This window comes from Lepus europaeus, chromosome X, assembly GCF_033115175.1.
Source record: "Lepus europaeus isolate LE1 chromosome X, mLepTim1.pri, whole genome shotgun sequence".
Lineage (NCBI taxonomy): Eukaryota > Metazoa > Chordata > Mammalia > Lagomorpha > Leporidae > Lepus > Lepus europaeus.
In genome coordinates this window covers 111051120-111068540 of record NC_084850.1, presented here as the reverse complement: position 1 = coordinate 111068540, position 17421 = coordinate 111051120, and the positions used below count along the sequence as shown (strand labels likewise).

Sequence of the window (17421 nt, the reverse complement as noted above, 5' to 3'; positions counted from 1 at the left end):
TATGGGAAGGGGAAGGAAGAATGCTCTGCACAAGATTTTATGCTTTCAGATATCCTGAGATTTTGAGATCAGCCTGACTTTATGGTAAATGGGAGGCCCTAAAGTAGTCTTTGAGTATGAATCTAGTTACACCTGGAAGCCTGGTGAGACCTAAGCTAACAAAGTGCAACTTGTATGTAGATTGTAGCTCATAGACCTGGTGGAGGGGATAATAATCATAAAACCTGATAGATCACTGTGTCATCATTCTTAAGGGACTGTACAGAGAATCTAGTTACTTCACTATTGAAAGAATGCAGCTAAGAGTTAAGGAAAAGAAACAAGATTTTGTGAGCTTCTTATGTTGACAAGGGATTAATTTTAAAACATTTGTTTTACAGTATATAAAATATACCTAGACTAACTCACAAACAACCAGGTACATCATGTGATATGAACACCCATCTAAAGAATAAAGTATTTCCCAATACAGTTGAAACCTCTGTATTCTCCCTGATTATTTGTCCTTCAGAGGTAATCATGACCTTGAATTTCCCATGAATTTTCCTATATTTATACTTCATATGTACATATTCCTAAATTAGATATAATATCCTTTGAATGTTATTTCCTTTATATAAATACTACTATTCTGTGTTAACTCTGTAACATAATTTTTTTCATTCAACATTGTTGATGAAGTGTATTCTGGTTAATATGTGTAGTACAGATTTGTAATTGTTTCACTACTATGCTTTTTTACACTGTGATCCTAGTTCTGGAGAGGGAAAGAGAGAGAAGGAGGGAACCACTTAAGGGACAGGTTGTGCACCTAGTATCCCAAAGTTGTGACCCAGTTCACCCAGGATCAGCTGCAAAAGTGGCAACAGGATATGGCTGGCAGAGCAAGCTAGCAGAAATGGAGAAAACTGAATTTGCAGAGATTACCTGAAATCACTTAATATAAGTACAATTTCATGTTAAAACATATGTATCCAAAGTAGGTATTTAATGAATGCATGTTTACTGACTTAAAATTTGTATTTTGAGTTAGGTACATGGATGTTTCAAAAATTAGATAGTTTTACAACTGCTATAGGAAAAATGACCTGATTAATTTTTCTCTACCTTTTTTCTCTACCTTTCTAGTCTTTGCTGCATTCTGTTCCAGCGGATCTGATTCCTGCTCTGTAGCTTTCTGAAGGATTGAAGTTGGGCATCATTAGTGACACTCACCTGCTGCCTGACTGCAGACCACAGCAAGAGCTTTGTATATATTTTTCAGTTAAAACAATAATGACTTTCTTGGAATTTAATCACAGCAGAGCCTGTTTTCTGTGTAGCCTGAAAGAATACTTGACTACAATCAGTAATTCTTCAGAGATCTTATAAAACCATTTTATGCCAAACAACTGAGTGACTTTGGGTTGGTTAGCAGGAACCTTAAGAATTGTAGACAACAATTCACCTTCTGGACTATTCAGCAACTGCTACCCAGAGCTGTTGTTGCTGAAATACCATGTCTAAGAACTTGGAGCTCATCAATCTGTCATTTTTATTAGATCATGAGAAGGAAATGATCCTGGGAGTCCTAAAGAGAGATGAATATTTGAAAAAAGTGGAAGACAAGAGAATAAGGTAACATCTTTTTTATCTTTTTGGCCTAATTGACTGTTTTCTGTTTGAAGCATTTTGGATTAGAAATGGGGTAAATGGGACCACACTAGAAACAGATAATGGTCAGGGACTTCATGGACTCTCAGCATTAACAAAAATATTAGAAAACATCTTTGCCACTTTACTCTTTAGCCATATAGGACAACGGAATTGAGCTAATAATATAGTGTTAATGAGAACACTCATTTGCCTATAGCATCATAACTAGTAGTTAAGATTAAGGGTAGGCGAGTTTACATACCAGCTCTGACATTGTGTCAGTTCTGTTACTTTGAGCAGGTTTCTCAACTTTTGCATGCCTTGGTTTCCTTATTGGAAAAACTAGGATAATAATAGTAACTACCTCATAGGAATGTTGTATAGATTAAGGAAAATGATGTGTAAGTAGGTGATTTGTACTTCAATGTTCAATACATGTTAGTTATTATATATTTGTAGTGACTTTCTCAGCTCAGCCTTAGGGAGTTTCCCCCCACCACAGCAGCAAGGAGGAAGGTCTCTGGAGAGTGAATAGTCTCCATAAATTCCCAGAAATCACTTAGATTTCTAAAGAGGTTTCTATGTGAAGAAAGTTGGGTATTATCGGAACAGTTGAATTTTACATCCATTATGGATAGGGCTTATATCTAACTGGTTCCCAGGGTGTGACCTCACATATGTTTCAGCCAGCAACCATTCTGATTGATTGCATCATTTGCTCTGAATTGGTTATATCATCATGTTTATTAGTTGTAATATCTATTGTGATAGTTGTTGCCTGTACTGTTCTGGTTGTTGAATATATTTGATTATTATATCTCACCTCTGAAGAAAGGAACATAAATCAAGAGATTTCCCCCCAGTCACTGTAAAATAGGCAATGTATAGATTTTATGTCTTGCATGATACAAACTAGAATCAGAATATCAGATTTATTTTACTTGAGGTGAAAACTTGTCATAAGTTGTTTTTACATGTTGCAAAAATTGTCAATACCTAAAGTAATCAGGATCCTTAAATTGGAAATTCATTGAAATAGTCTTTTAAATTTTGTTTGAGATAATAGAAACAGACAGACATAAAGACATACAGAGGGATAGAATCAGAGAGAGAGCTTCTACCCACAGGTTCATTTCCCAAATGTCTGCAATGATTGGGGTTTGGTCAGGACCAAGCCCAGAAATAGAATTCAATCTGGAATTCAATAGAAATTCAATCTGGAGCCACTGTTGTTAAGCTGCCACCTGCAATGCCAGCATCCCATGTCCAAGTGCCAATTGGAGTCCCAGCTGCTCTGCTGATCCTGCTCCAGGCTAATGCACCTGGGAAGGCAGTGAAAGATGGCCCAATTATTTGGGCCCCTGTCACTCACATGGGATACCTAGGTGGAATTCTGGGCTCCTGGCTTTGGCCTGGTCCAACCCCTGAACCAGAAGATATAACCAATCTCTCTCTCTCTCTCTCCCTCTCCCTCTCCCTCTCCCTGTCTCTCTCTCTCTCTCTCTCCCCCCTTTCCCTTCCCCTTCTGCTTCCTCTTTCTCTTTTTCTCTTTCTCTTTCTCTCTCAAATAAATAAAATAAATCTTTGAAAAAGGAAACTCAATCTAGGTCTCCCACATGGGTGACAGGTATCCAATTACTTGAGCTACTACCACTGCCTCCCATGACCTCCACTGGCAAGAAGCTGGAGATAGGAGTAGGGCTGGATACTGAACCCAGGAACTGTGATGTGTGGTGTTAGCATCTTAACCTCTTGGCTAAATGCATACTCTTGAAATATTCTTTTTCTGATGTTTATTTCATAGTTAATAGCCCAGGAGCTTCATTTCTGTTCATCCAAGTTATTCAACCTATCTTTAAGAAATGAAATTTTTGGCCAGCATTGTGGTTCACTTGGCTAATCTTCCACCTGTGGCGCCGGCACCCTGGGTTCTAGTTGTGGTTGGGGTGCCGGGTACTAGTGCCAGTTGCTCCTCTTCCAGTCCAGCTCTCTGCTGTGGCCCAGGAGGGCAGTGGAGGATGGCCCGAGTGCTTGGGTCCCTGCACCCACATGGGAGACAGGTGGGTGCACATGGGAGACAGGTCTCCCATGTGGGTGGCAGGAACCAAATCATTTGAACCATCAAAGCTGTTTCCACAGGTCGACATTTGTAGGCAGCTGGAATCAGGAGCCAGAGGCTGACTCAGTCCCAGACACTCCAAAATGGGATATGAGCATCACAACTGGCAGCCTAACCATGAATCCGATTTCCTGTCCCAGAAACAACGGTTTTTAAAAGATTATTGCATTTTTTCCTATGCCTAGAATTCATGCGGCACTAAAATTAAGTTAATCATTTTAATGAAATCAGAAATGGTAGTTTTGGTGTGATTAATAGTCCAGTCATGAAAAGTGACCAAATTTTCTAATGCAGTGCACTGTTACGTTATTTATGGGAGATGGCCTGTTAGTTGGTTATTGATGATATTCTCAGGGGAATTAAAAATCACCTCCTGACCCTTCAGAAAGAAACAATTTAATGACTGGATCCCAAGAAACATGGGTAAGACTTTGTTTAGAATATCTGTTTCTGTCATTCTGAATAACTTTAATAATCTATTATATTCCATCTTCATCTTTTCTCATTCTGTTTTTCTTCTTTTTCTCTTCTTTTATACTATAAGTGAATTCAGCCAATTTTAAAATTTTTGTTTGTTGATATACTTGAAAGGCATAGGATAAAGACAGAGAGGTCTTCTACCCACTGATTCACTCCACAAATGCCTGCAACAGCCAAGATTGGGCCAGGCAAAAGCTAGGAACCAGGAGTTCAATCCAGATCTCCCACATAAGTGACAGAAACCCAAGTACTTAAGATGTCATCACCTTTCACCTCCCAGCTACTCCAATACAGGTTGTAGGGGTGCCAACTGCTAGGTCATACGTCTTCCCCCAAATTGTATTATATATAATAGAGCTATCAAGAACAAAATTGAAGGGCCAGCATTGTGGCGTAGTGGGTAAAGCCACCGCCTGCAGTGCCGGCATCCCATATGGGTGCCAGTTTGAGTACTGGCGGCTGCAATTCCAATCCAGCTCTCTGCTATGGCCTGGGAAAACAGTAGAAGTTGGCCCAAGTCCTTGGGCCTCCCTGCATCCATGTGGGAGACCTATAAGAAGCCCCGGCTTTGGATTGGTGCAGCTCTGGCTTTTGCAGCCAATTGGGGAGTGAACCAGCGAATGGAAGACCTCTCTTCCTCTCGCTCTCCCCTCCCCTGCCCCCTCCCCCTCCTCCTCCCTCTCCTCCTCCCCCTCCCTCGGTGTAACTCTGACTTTCAAATAATAAATATTTCTTTAAAAAAGAATAGAGTTGATTTTTAGCTCTTTAAACCTTTTTTGAGAATAGCAAAACAAAAAGCTTATAGATCAAGAGACATTTTATAGAAAAAATATTTTAAAATTTATATTATGTTCCCTTCTTTGATAATAGTGGCTAGTATTTGTTGAGTGTTTGTCTTGCATAATTGTATTATATGTGTTGTCTTTCCTTGTTCTGAACTCCTAAGATATCAGGCCAAATGACTTAGGCTCTTCTGCTTTTAACAGCTTTGTTTTTTGAGATGGCATGCCAAAGTGGATAGCATGCTCTTTAGAGTACATGCTGTTGAATCACGCATCTAGAGTTCAAATCCTAGTTACACCATGAAATCCGTGTGTCATTTTAGACAAGATGCCTCCAAAAATGAATCTAGTTCCCTCATTTGACAAAATAGAAATAATACTAGCTACTTCACAAGTTTGTTGTAAGGATTAAATAAATTATATTTTAAAGAATTTAAAGCAGTGCTGGCATATAGTATGTACTTAGTAATTTCTGGCTGTGGTCATTAGCCTTTTTGTTGGTCTGGGGTGCCCTTGATTTATACCAATTGCAGTGTACACTATTGGTGCTCCACTCAGATCCCCTAGGGTCCCTTTGTTGGATCTGTGCTCTCAGCTTCCAGTTTCCATATGCTTTAATTCTTTGTGAGTGTTTATGTGTGTTTATGTATTTTGTGTGTGTGTGTGTGTGCGTGCTTTAGTTCTAAGTATTTGTACCTTCTATCCTTATTTTTTAATTTTTTTCTATGCTGATATTAGAATATATTTTACATGTGTAAAAAATTCCATATTACATTTTAATTTTGTGTATTTTTTAAGTTTTATTTAGTAGATATAAATTTCCAAAGTACAGTTTATGAATTATGATGAATTCCCCCCCATAAATTACCTTCCACCCACAACCCTCCCATCTCCCGCTCCCTCTCCCATTCCATTCACATCAAGATTCATTTTCAATTATCTTTATATACAGAAGATCAATTTAGTATATACTAAGTAAAGATTTCATCAGTTTTCCCCCACACAGAACACAAAGTGCCAAATAGTGTTTGAGCACTAGTCATATCATTAATTCACATTGGACTACACATTAAGGACAGAGATCCTACATGGGGAGTAAGTGCACAGTGACTCCTGTTGTTGACTTAACAAATTGACACTCTTGTTTATGGCGTCAGCAATCTTCCCCAGGCTCTAGTCATGAGTTGCCAAGGCTATGGAAGCCCCCTGAGCTCGCCGACTTTTATCTTATTTTGACAAGGTCATAGTCAAAGTGGAAGTTCTCTCCTCCCTTCAGAGAAAGGTACCTCCTTCTTTGATGGCCCTGTTCTTTCCACTGGGATCTCACTCGCAGAGATCTTTCCTTTAGGTCTTCTTTTTTTTTTTCCATGGTATCTTGGCTTTCCATGCCTAAAATACTCTCATGGGCTCTTGAGCTAGATTCGAATGCCTTAGGGGCTGATTCTGAGACCAGAGTGCTATTTAGGACATCTGCCATTCTATGAGTCTGCTGTGTATCCCACTTCCCATGTTGGATCGCTCTCTCCCTTTTTAATTTTATTAGTTAGTATTAGCAGACACTAGTCTTGTTTGTGTGATCCCTTTGACTCTTAGACCTATCATTATGGTCTGTTGTGACCTGAAATCGATCACTTGAACTAGTGAGATAGCATTGGTACATGCAACCTTGATGGGATAGTATTGGAATCCCCTGGCACATTTCTAACTCCACCACTTGGGGCAAGTCAGCTTGAGCATGTCCCAAATTGTACATCTCTTCCCTCTCTTATTCCCACTCTTATATTTAACAGAGATCACTTTTTAGTTAACTTTAAACACCTAAGAATAATTGTGTGTTAATTACATAGCTCAACCAATAGTATTAAGTAGAACAAAAAAAATACTAAAAGGGATAAAGTATTAAATTGTACATCAACAGTGATGACAAGGGCTGATCAAGTCACTGTTTCTCATAATGTCAATTTCACTTCACCAGGTTTCTTTTTGATGCTCAGTTAGTTGTCACCGATCAGGGAGAACATATGATATTTGTCCCTCTGGGACTGGCTTATTTCACTCAGCAGGATGTTTTCCAGGTTCCTCCATTTTGTTGCAAATGACCGGATTTCATTGTTTTTGACTGCTGTATAGTATTCTATGGAGTACATGTCCCATAATTTCTTTATCCAGTCTACTGTTGATGGGCATTTGGGTTGGTTCCAGGTCTTAGCTATTGTGAATTGAGCTGCAATAAACATTAAGGTGCAGACAGCTTTTTTGTTTGCCAATTTAATTTCCTTTGGGTAAATTCCAAGGAGTGGGATGGCTGGGTTGTATGGTAGGGTTATATTCGTGTTTCTGAGGAATTTCCAGACTGACTTCCATAGTGGCTTAACCAGTTTGCATTCCCACCAATAGTGGGTTAGTGTCCCTTTTCCCCCACATCCTCTCCAGCATCTATTGTTGGTAGATTTCTGAATGTGAGCCATTCTCACTGGGGTGAGGTGAAACCTCATTGTGGTTTTGATTTGCATTTCTCTGATTGCTAGTGATCTTGAACATTTTTTCATGTGTCTGTTGGCCATTTGGATTTCTTCTTTCGAAAAATGTCTACTGAGGTCCTTGGCCCATCTCCTGAGTGGGTTGTTTGTTTTGTTGTTGTGGAGTTTCTTGATTTCTTTGTAGATTCTGGTTATTAACCCTTTATCTGTTGCATAGTTTTCAAATATTTTTCCCATTCTGTCAGTTGCCTCTTCACTTTCCTGACTGTTTCTTTTGCAGTACAGAAACTTCTCAATTTAATGTAATCCCAAATGTTAATTTTGGCTTTGACTGCCTGTGCTTCCAGGGTATTTTCCAAGAAGTCTTTGCCTGTGCCTATATCTTGGTGCTATAAGTTACAGTCCAAGTCTGAATGCAAAAGGCAAAAAAAAAAAAAAAAAAACTGATGTGCTCACTTAAAGAAAATCACATGGAAGTTGTACTATTTATTACTCGGGTTTTTAATTCTAGTCGAGTGTTTAGTGGATTAGATGTGGCCCACCAGTACTGGGGAGAGCAATCTTCTTTACTCAGTCTACTGATTTCAGTGTCAGTCTCATCCAGAAACACCCTTACAGAAATATCCATAAATAATGTTTAACCAAACAGCTGGGTACCCAGTGGCCCAGTAAAATTGACACATATAGTTAACCATCTCAGCAATTTAGAGAAATCTGGATATAGCCTCCTTTCCCATAGTTTTGTGAATTTCATAGCTAATCCTCACCTGGGTGCCTGCTTCTGTGGAACTCACCCTGTCCCTTTGCTTTTCACCACTTGTGGCTTTTTCTAACTTTGTCTTTCCCAGAATAGAAGAGGAACTTAGTTCTTTTTCCTTTATACTTCTCAAAACTATTAAGACAAAGGAATGTATTATATGTTTTGCATGTTTAATAGATTTTATTACAACAGTAAACCTTGGTGCTAGCTTTTAGTATCAGGAGGAAATGGAAACCAAATAATTTTTCAAGAATTATAAAGATTATAAAGAAGAAACTGATCTGAAAAGTTAGTACTTTACAGTAAGAAAGGCAGTGGATTTATTGTTTGCACACTTATTTGAGTAGATTGTCCCTTGAGATGATGAAAACATAGGAATTAAAGAGTGTAAAAATTTTATTGAATCAGTATTTTAGGCCTGACAGCCGAATGTGTTCCACTGTCAACATAGCCACTGAAGTGTGGCATTAATTAGGGTGAAATTGGTCGCTGGGGGCTCATGAAGGTGCTGCACACCCAGGAGGCACATGGCAATCCTGATACTCTCCTCCCAGTGTGAGTTATAGGCTAAGGGACAGGCATCTGCTCAATACCAATGCATTCTGGGTTTCATCCAAGAGGCTTTATGTGTGTTCTTATCCTTCACATCAAGCACAAAGGAATGCTAGGAGATCTTGATACACATTTTGACTGCTACAAAAGAAGAGTATTTTAAATGTTCTCTATGGAGAACAAATAATTCAAATTCATTGATGGCTTCAATGCAATGAAGAGAAAGGAAAATCTTTGCAAAAGGAAATGAACTATCAATAGTGATTACAAGTGGAAAAAAATACTGACAGTTTGGAAGCACATAATAGAAACAACTCAGAATAACATAAAAGCATAAATGGCTCATAATATCTACTCCAAAAATGTCATTAACATATCTTTACTCTATTTCATATCCTGCACTTTAAAACCAATACTGTTGAGGCCAGCGCTGTGACACAGCAGGTTAAACCGCTGTCTACAGTGCTTGCATCCCATATGGGTGCCACTTTAAGTCCCAGTTGTTCCACCTCTGATCTAGCTCCCTACTAATGTACCTGGGAAATCAACAGAAGATGGCCCAAGTCCTTGGGCCCTTATACCCACATTGCTGACCCAGATGAAGCTCCTAGATACTGGTTCCTGGCTTCAGCCTGGCCCAGCCCCGGTCATTGCAGCCACTTAGTGAGCTCTCTCTCTCTCTCTCTCTCTCTCTCTCACTCTCTCTCTCTCTCTCACTCTCTCTCTCTCTCTCACTCTCTCTCTCTCTCTCTCTGTCTCTCTCTTGCTCTCTCTCATTCTGACTTTCAAATAAATAAATCTTTTTTTAAAAAACATACTATTAGATATCTACCTATTGACCTATGTAAGAAATCTTAAAAGATATAAATGACTATTTCAACAATGCAACTGTAGGCTTTATTCTCACTAAAGGGGTTTCATTTCTCATAGTGGGCATCTTAAGATGCCAGTTAAGACACCTAGATCCCACATCAGAATACCTGGGTTTAACTCCTGACTCCAGCTCCTGATTCCAGCTTCCTATTAATACAGACCCTTAGAGGCAGCAGTGATGGCTCAAATAATTGGATTCCTGCCATCCCTGTGCGAGACCTGGATTAAGTTCCTAGCTCCCAGCTCCTGGCTCACAGCTTCAGTCTAACCCAGCCCTATTGTTGCAGGCATTTGGAGAGCAAGCCAGGAAAGGGAGGCAAGCCAGGAAATTAGAACTCAACCTGTTATCAATCTTTCTCTGTGTGTTTGTGTGTGTTTCTCTGACTTTCAGATATATATAAACATAACTGCACTGATTGATTTTTTAAAGATTTATTTATTTGAAAGGCAGAGTTACAGAGAGGCAGAAGCAGGGAGGGGGGTGGTCTTCCATCTGGTGGTTCACTCCCCAATGGCCACAACAGCCAGAATTTGGCCACTCTGAAGCCAGGATCCAGGAGCTTCTTCTGGGTCTCCCACACAGGTGCAGGGGCCCAAGGACTTGGGTCATCTTCTACTGCTTTCCCAGGCCTTAGCACAGAGCTGGATCAGAAGTGGAGCAGCCAGGACCCAAACCAGCACTTCTATGGGATGCCAGCACTGCAGGTGGTGCTGTGCCACAACACTGCAGGTACCTGCTGTGCCACAACACTGGCCCCTAATTGGTTGATTTGCAACCTCCATTTCTCCTTTCTTCGTCCCTATCTAAATCTCAATTATGTTCAAATCCAACAGTGGGTTTTTGAAAATAATTAACCATACCAAGACTGAGATTCCTTTTGCAGTTATCATTGGTCTGGAAATGAACATGAGGCCAAAGATGACTCACTTAGATACAGAGAATGGATTTTATGGAAGATTCTCTTTCCCACTGGATCCATTCAATAAAGCACATTATCCCAGTTGCTGTTGAAGATGAAGGCCAGCACATTGATGAAACTGAGCCAAAAAAAATGGCAGAGAATTAATGTCTGCATCCTGATATTCTAAAACTTTGCCACACATCTAGAATTTTTATTTGAACAGTATAGTATGTTTCTTTATTATTTTATAGAAAGTTAAATCAGGTTTTTTCTCATGTGCAGCCAAAATTATCATGCAGTCATTAATAGTCAGAATTAATTAGCATTTTTGAGCATCTTCTAAGGGACAAGTGCTGTTTTTATTACTGGAATAATAGAAGTGAGCAAGGATACACTCTTAGTGTTTACTTGATCTGTAACAAAATTTGCCAGTGGTGTAGACCCAAGGGCAACAAACTTTTTCCATAAAGGACAATGGAGTAGCTATTTTAGACTCTACATTCCATCTGTTACGTGTTATAATTGTACTATGTGTTACATAGTACAATGTTACATAGTTACTATGTGTTACATAGTACAATGTGTTACCATTCCATTGTACTATAAAAGCAGCAATTTAGTAGGCAGTATATACACAAATGAGTAGTACTGTATCCCAATCTAACATTATTTAAAAAAAAAAAAAACAAGTAGTGGGCTGGAGTTAGCCCATGGACCATAGTATACTGACCTTTGCTGTTAAAGAAAACACCTTGGCTGATTCTAGACTTGAGGATGGCAACATATGCCTGAAAACCTTATAGCCATCTCAGAGGAAAGTATGGCATCTGATTAGAAGCAGGTGGACTAGGGGAAGCTCTCAGACATGAAGCTTGCGCTCCTGTCTGAGAGATTAGATAATTTCATAGTGTCCCACCCAATATGTGATAGCTCATGTCCTGAAATAGCTTAAATGATTTTCTTTGCCTCTAGTAGAACAGAAAAATTAAACTGGAGCTCTAGAAAATACCAAGAAATAGAAGACGGTTCTGCAAAAATGTGAAAGGTAATAACTCTTAATATCCTCATTTACACACAAGGAACCTGAAGTGCAAAGTTAAGTAATGTGTCCAAGGTCACACAACTAGTAAGTGGCAGAACTGTGATTTTTAGTCTTTCTGTATGGTTTCAGAGCCACAGTCCACTCTTAGGTCACTTTAAAAAATGGTTTATTTATTTGAAAGAGAGAGAGAGAGAGAGAGAGAGAGAGAGAGATCATCCATCTGCTTGTTCATCATAACACCAGCTATGGCTAGGCCATGCTAAAACAAGGAACTATGAAGCCCATCCCAGTCTTCCATGTGGGTGGCAGGAGCCCAAGCACCTGGACCATCAGTTGCTGCATCCCAGGTGCATTAGCAGGAAGCTAAGTGGGAAGTACAAAGTAGCTAGGATTTGATCCAGGAACTCTGATACAAGATCTGGGCATCTCAATCAGCAGCTTAACTCACTGTGTCACAAACCTGGCCCCTTTAGGCCACTTACAACTTTTGCAAGATATATATGGTCTTGCAGGGGGGCCAGGAAAAAGATGGTGAAGTATCTGATGCCTACCTCACACCAGAGAATTACTCAGTTCTCAGTTGTGTCCTCAATTCCCATGTCATCCTTGAAGTATATACTATTATAGTATACTTTAGCTATGGCAACTATAATTTAGAGAGATTAAATAATTTTCCCAGCTGTTAAATATAGAGCTGAAGTTCTCTTAGTCCATGTTGCCCTCCTTTCCTCTATGTTGTGATTTTTATGCAGTTACTATATCTGCTCACATGCTTAGATTAAAAAATTTGCACCAAAATAAACTTACATCTTAATTTAGTTTTCCATTAGCTTTTTGAACTACCTTTGTATTCAGAGCCTATTGACTGTCCATGCATAGCCTACCTAATAGCTGTCAGAGGAGTAGAATATTTTTTAGCCTGGTATTTACTGACGTTTCTGACCTATAAGCTGTATGACATTATCCGAAGTTACTATGACTTTCATCAAGCAATAAAAACTGACAAGAGTTCCTTAAGTTGTTTTATTCTTTATGCTGACAGGAAAAAAGTACAAATGCATCATGTATTGTTTTGCATGGTTGACTCAGCTGAAATGCACCACTAAGCAAGCCGGAGCTTAGTTTCACTAAGGCAAATTCCACCCTAGAAACTGCCATTCACCTTATGGCTTTGTTTTAATGTGATTGAGTCCATCATTCCAGTGCTGGAGAAAGAGAAGGAAGGAGAAACAAGAAGGGAAATTATATTCAAATTGGCTCTTTGGAATCCTTTAGAAAAGATAAATATTTGGTTCTGATGGATGTGAAGTGATTAAGAATCATAGATTAAACCTGGAAGTCTGGGAACAAATAAGTGCCAAGAAAAAATAGCCTCTTAGTACTATACAGATCTTTGTTCTGCAAGGCTGTTTGCTTTTCCAAATCTTACCACTCTAAACCACTAATAACAAAATTAGTTTGACCTTCTCAAAAGCCTAAATACTCACTGTCCCCATAAAACAACAGAAGAGCTGGTAGACTGGACTTCTAGTTTGGTAAACATTTTCTTTTAATCTTAATACAATGGCCATAAAGCTTCTTAATGGCTTAATAGAAGCTCCGAGCATGCACGTACTGGTTCACTAATAGAACTTGAACTCTTAATGAGTCACATAGAAATGAAAACAAAAACCAGAAAAGAAAATTCATCTTTGCCTTAAATAAACTTAAAACTTTGAGGAGTTTTCCTACCAAAGACCTTACTAATTTCAATATATACATACATATAGGGAAGCTAATTTAAATTAGTGTTCTACTCCAAGTGGTTTTCACTTATAGGGCTCATCATTGGCACAAGGCCACAAATACTTGGTATTTGTAGACAGGTCAAACTTTGGATTGTCCAGAAAAATAAACCTGTAATTTCCAGATCTTTTATTTTCTTGTTTGAAAAAATGGATCACTATAGTCATGAGTAAAATTATTGCTTATCTGTAGTATGTGTATATATGTATGTATATTTGTATGTGTGTCTCTACAGAGATCTATATTATTTCACATTATTATTCATATTATCTCATATACACAAAGGCTTCAGAAAGTTCATGGAAAATTGAATTAAAAATGCACATCTGGTCCGGCGCTGTGGCTCAACAGGCTAATCCTCCACCTTGCAGTGCCGGCACACCAGGTTCTAGTCCCGGTCGGGGCTCCGGATTCTGTCCCGGTTGCCCCTCTTCCAGGCCAGCTCTCTACTGTGGCCAGGGAGTGCAGAGGAGGATGGCCCAAGTCCTTGGGCCCTACACCCCATGGGAGCCCAGGATAAGCACCTGGCTCCTGCCATCGGATCAGCGCGGTACACTGGCTATGGCGGCCATTGGAGGGTGAACCAACGGCAAAGGAAGACCTTTCTCTCACTCTCCCACTGTCTATTCTGCCTGTCAAAAAAAATGCACATTTTCATGAACCTTTTGAAGGCCACTCATATATAGACTATATGTAGAAATATACAGATATATTCATTTCTATAAAGATAATTAATGCCTTTCTAAAGATAGGAATCAAAGACATGTAGCAATAGCCTATATGTAGATATCTGATATATTGTCTATAATATACCTTTGACATTTCCCCATATTTCTATTTCAGTACTTTCCCTTCTTTATGTAGTGCCTCTAGCCTGAACTGATGTAGAAGACATGCCCTTAGACAGCAGAAGTAAATTTGCACTCATGTCCAAGAAATTGCCATTCCCTTTTCCTGTAAGTTGCAGAAACTTACAGAAATGTACAGAATGATAAATTCCATGTAATCCAGAAAATGTCTCAGAGTTGGGGTGGGAAATGGAGTGAAGAAACCTTGCCCTCTCCAAGCTTAAGTGAGTCCATAAAGAAATAGATTTTTTTTGTAGAAATCAGAAAATAGATATAATTTGAATATTAAAGTCTCACATAGAATTCCTGTTCCCAAAGATAGTTTCCATAGTTGTTGAAATTCCTTCACATCACTTTTATGTGAGTACATATAATATTCATTTAAGTGGAACAATACTGCATATATAGCTTTATATCCTCTATTTTAATATTATTTCTTTTTTAAAAAAGATCTATTTTATTTATTTGAAAGTCACAGTTACAGAGAGAAGAAGGAGTGACAGAGACAGAGATGGAGAGAGATCTTCCATCAGTTGGTTAACTTCTCAGATGGCTGCAACAGCTAGGGCTGGGTCAAACCAAAGCCAGAAGCTTCTTCTGTGTCTCCCACTTGGGTAAAGGGGTGCAAGGACTTGGGCCATCTTCCACTTCTCTTTTCCCAAGCACCTCAGCAGGGAGCAGGATCAAAAGTGGAACATTTGAATCAGTGACCATATGAGATGCTGGCATCACAAGTGGCAGTTTTACCCCTGTGTCCCAACATTATTTCATGAACATTTTTCATGTCATTAAAAATTCTTATGGACGCATCATTTTTAATCAGCTGTATAAGATTGGAAATCGTGGAACAGAGATTGTGGTAAAACAGTTTACGCTGCCACACATCTTATATATGCCCACATCTTATATCAGAGTGCCTGAGATAGAGTCCAACTTCTATTTGTGCTCTTTCTGCTCATGTACCTGAGAGGCAGCAGACGATGGCCATAGTTACTTAAGTCACTGCCACCCATGTGGGAGACCCAGATGGAGTTCCTGGCATTTGGATTGATTCCATGTCTTAGCTATTGTGAATTGAGCTGTAATAAACACGGGGATGGAGATAACTCTTTCACATGCTGATTTCATTTCCCTTGGGTTAATTCCCTGGAGTGTGATGGCTGGTCGATATGGTATGTCTATATTCAGATTTCTGAGGTATCTCCATATTGACTTCCATAGTGGCTTTCCCAATTTACATTCCCTCCAACAGTGGACTAGGGTACCTTTTCCCCCACATCCTTGCAAGAATTTGTTATTTGTTGATTTCTGTATGAAAGCCATTCTAACTGGGGTGAGGTGAAACCTCATTGTGGTTTTGATTTGCATTTCCTTGAGAGCTAGTGATCCTGAGCATTTTTACATGTGTCTCTTGGCCATTTGGATTTCCTCTTTTGAAAAACATCTGTTTATATCCTTTGACCATTTCTTAACTGAGTTGTTTGTTTTATTGTTGTTGAATCTTGTTATCTTTATATATTCTGGTTATTAATCCTTTATCAATTGCATAGTTTGCAAATAATTTCTACCATTCTTTCAGTTGCTTCTACACTTTCCTGTTTCTTTTGCAGTAGAGAAGCTTCTCAATTTGATGTAATCCCATTTGTAAATTTTGGCTTTGATTGCTTGTGCCTCTGGGGTCTTTTCAAAGAGCTCTTTGCCTGTGCCAATGTCTTACAGGGTTTCCCCAATGTTATCTAATAATTTGATAGTTTTGGGTCCTAGATTTAAGTCCTTAATCCATTTTGAGTGGATTTTTGTGTAAAGTGTAAGGTAGGGGTTTTATTTCATACTTCTGCATGTGGAAATGCAAATTTCCCAGCACCATTTGCTGAAGAGACTGTCCTTGATCAAGGGATTATTTTAGCTCCTTTGTCAAATATAAGTTGGTTGTAGATGCTTAGATTTATTTCTGGCATTTCTATTCTGTTCGTTCTATCTGTCTGTCTGTCTTTCTATCTATCTGTTTTTGTACCAGTACCAGGCTGTTTTGCTTATAACTGCCCTGTAGTATGTCTTGAAATCTGGTATTGTGATGCCTCCAGCTTTGTTTTTGTTGCATAAGATTGTTTTGGCTATTCAAGGTCTCCTGTGTTTCCGTATGAATTTCAGCATCATTTTTTCTATATCTGAGAAGAATGACTTTGGTATTTTGATTGGTATCACACTGAATTTGTAAATTGCCTTTGGAAGTACTAACATTTTGATATTGATTTTTTGGATCTATAAGCATGTAAGATTTTATTTGTATATTCTATTTCTTTCTGTTTAATGTTTTGTAATTCTCATCATAGAGAACTTTGACATCCTTGGTTAAATTTATTCCAAGATATTTGATTTGATTTTGTTTGTAACTATTGTGAATGGGATTGATCTTAGAAGTTCTTTCTCAGCTGTGGCATTGTCTCTATAGAAATGCTGTTAATTTTTGTGTATTAATTTTATATCCTGCTACTTTAACAAACTCTTCTATGAGTCCCAATAGTCTCTTAGTGGAGTCTTTGGATGTCCTATATATAATCATGTTATCTGCAAATAGGAATAGTTTGACTTCCTCCTCCCTTTGATTTTTTTCTTGCCTGATAACTTGGCTAAAACTTCCAGGACTATATTGAATAGCAGTGGTGACAGTAGGCATCCTTGTCTGATTCCAGATCTCAGTGTGAATGCTTCCAACTTTTCCTCATTTAAATAGGGTGCTGGCCATGGTTTTGTCATAGATTGCCTTAACTGTGTGTGTTGAGGAATATTCTTTCTATACCCAATTTGCTTAGAATTTTCATCATGAAAAGGTGTTGTATTTTGCCAAATGCTGTCACTGCATCTTTTGAAATGATTATATGTTTTTTTTCTTCAGTTTGTTATTGTGATGTATCACATTGATTGATTTGTAAATGTTGAACCATTCTTGTATACCAGGGATAAATCCCACTTTGTCTGGGTATTCACCAGATTTAACAGTTTTTGTGTTAAATCCTATTTTATTTGATATTAGGATGGCTATACCAGCTCTTTTTTTGTTTCTGTTAGCATAGATTATCTTTTTCCATCCTTTCTCTTTCAGTCTGCATGCATCTTTCTTGATGAAATGTGCTTCTTATAGGCAGCAAATAGATGGATTTTG

General features: G+C 38.6%; 1 protein-coding gene across 3 annotated transcripts in view; it reads left to right on the top strand.

Moving 5' to 3' along the window:
- The window catches only part of SYTL5 (synaptotagmin like 5), a 266662-nt gene that overhangs the window by 119218 nt on the left and 130023 nt on the right, over positions 1–17421 (top strand). For all 3 annotated transcript variants that reach the window (XM_062184126.1, XM_062184128.1, XM_062184127.1), the window contains exon 2: positions 1129–1617. In XM_062184126.1, the coding sequence (XP_062040110.1) occupies positions 1499–1617 (119 nt within the window). In that variant the 5' untranslated portion in view covers positions 1129–1498. The remainder of the gene's footprint in view (positions 1–1128; positions 1618–17421) is intronic.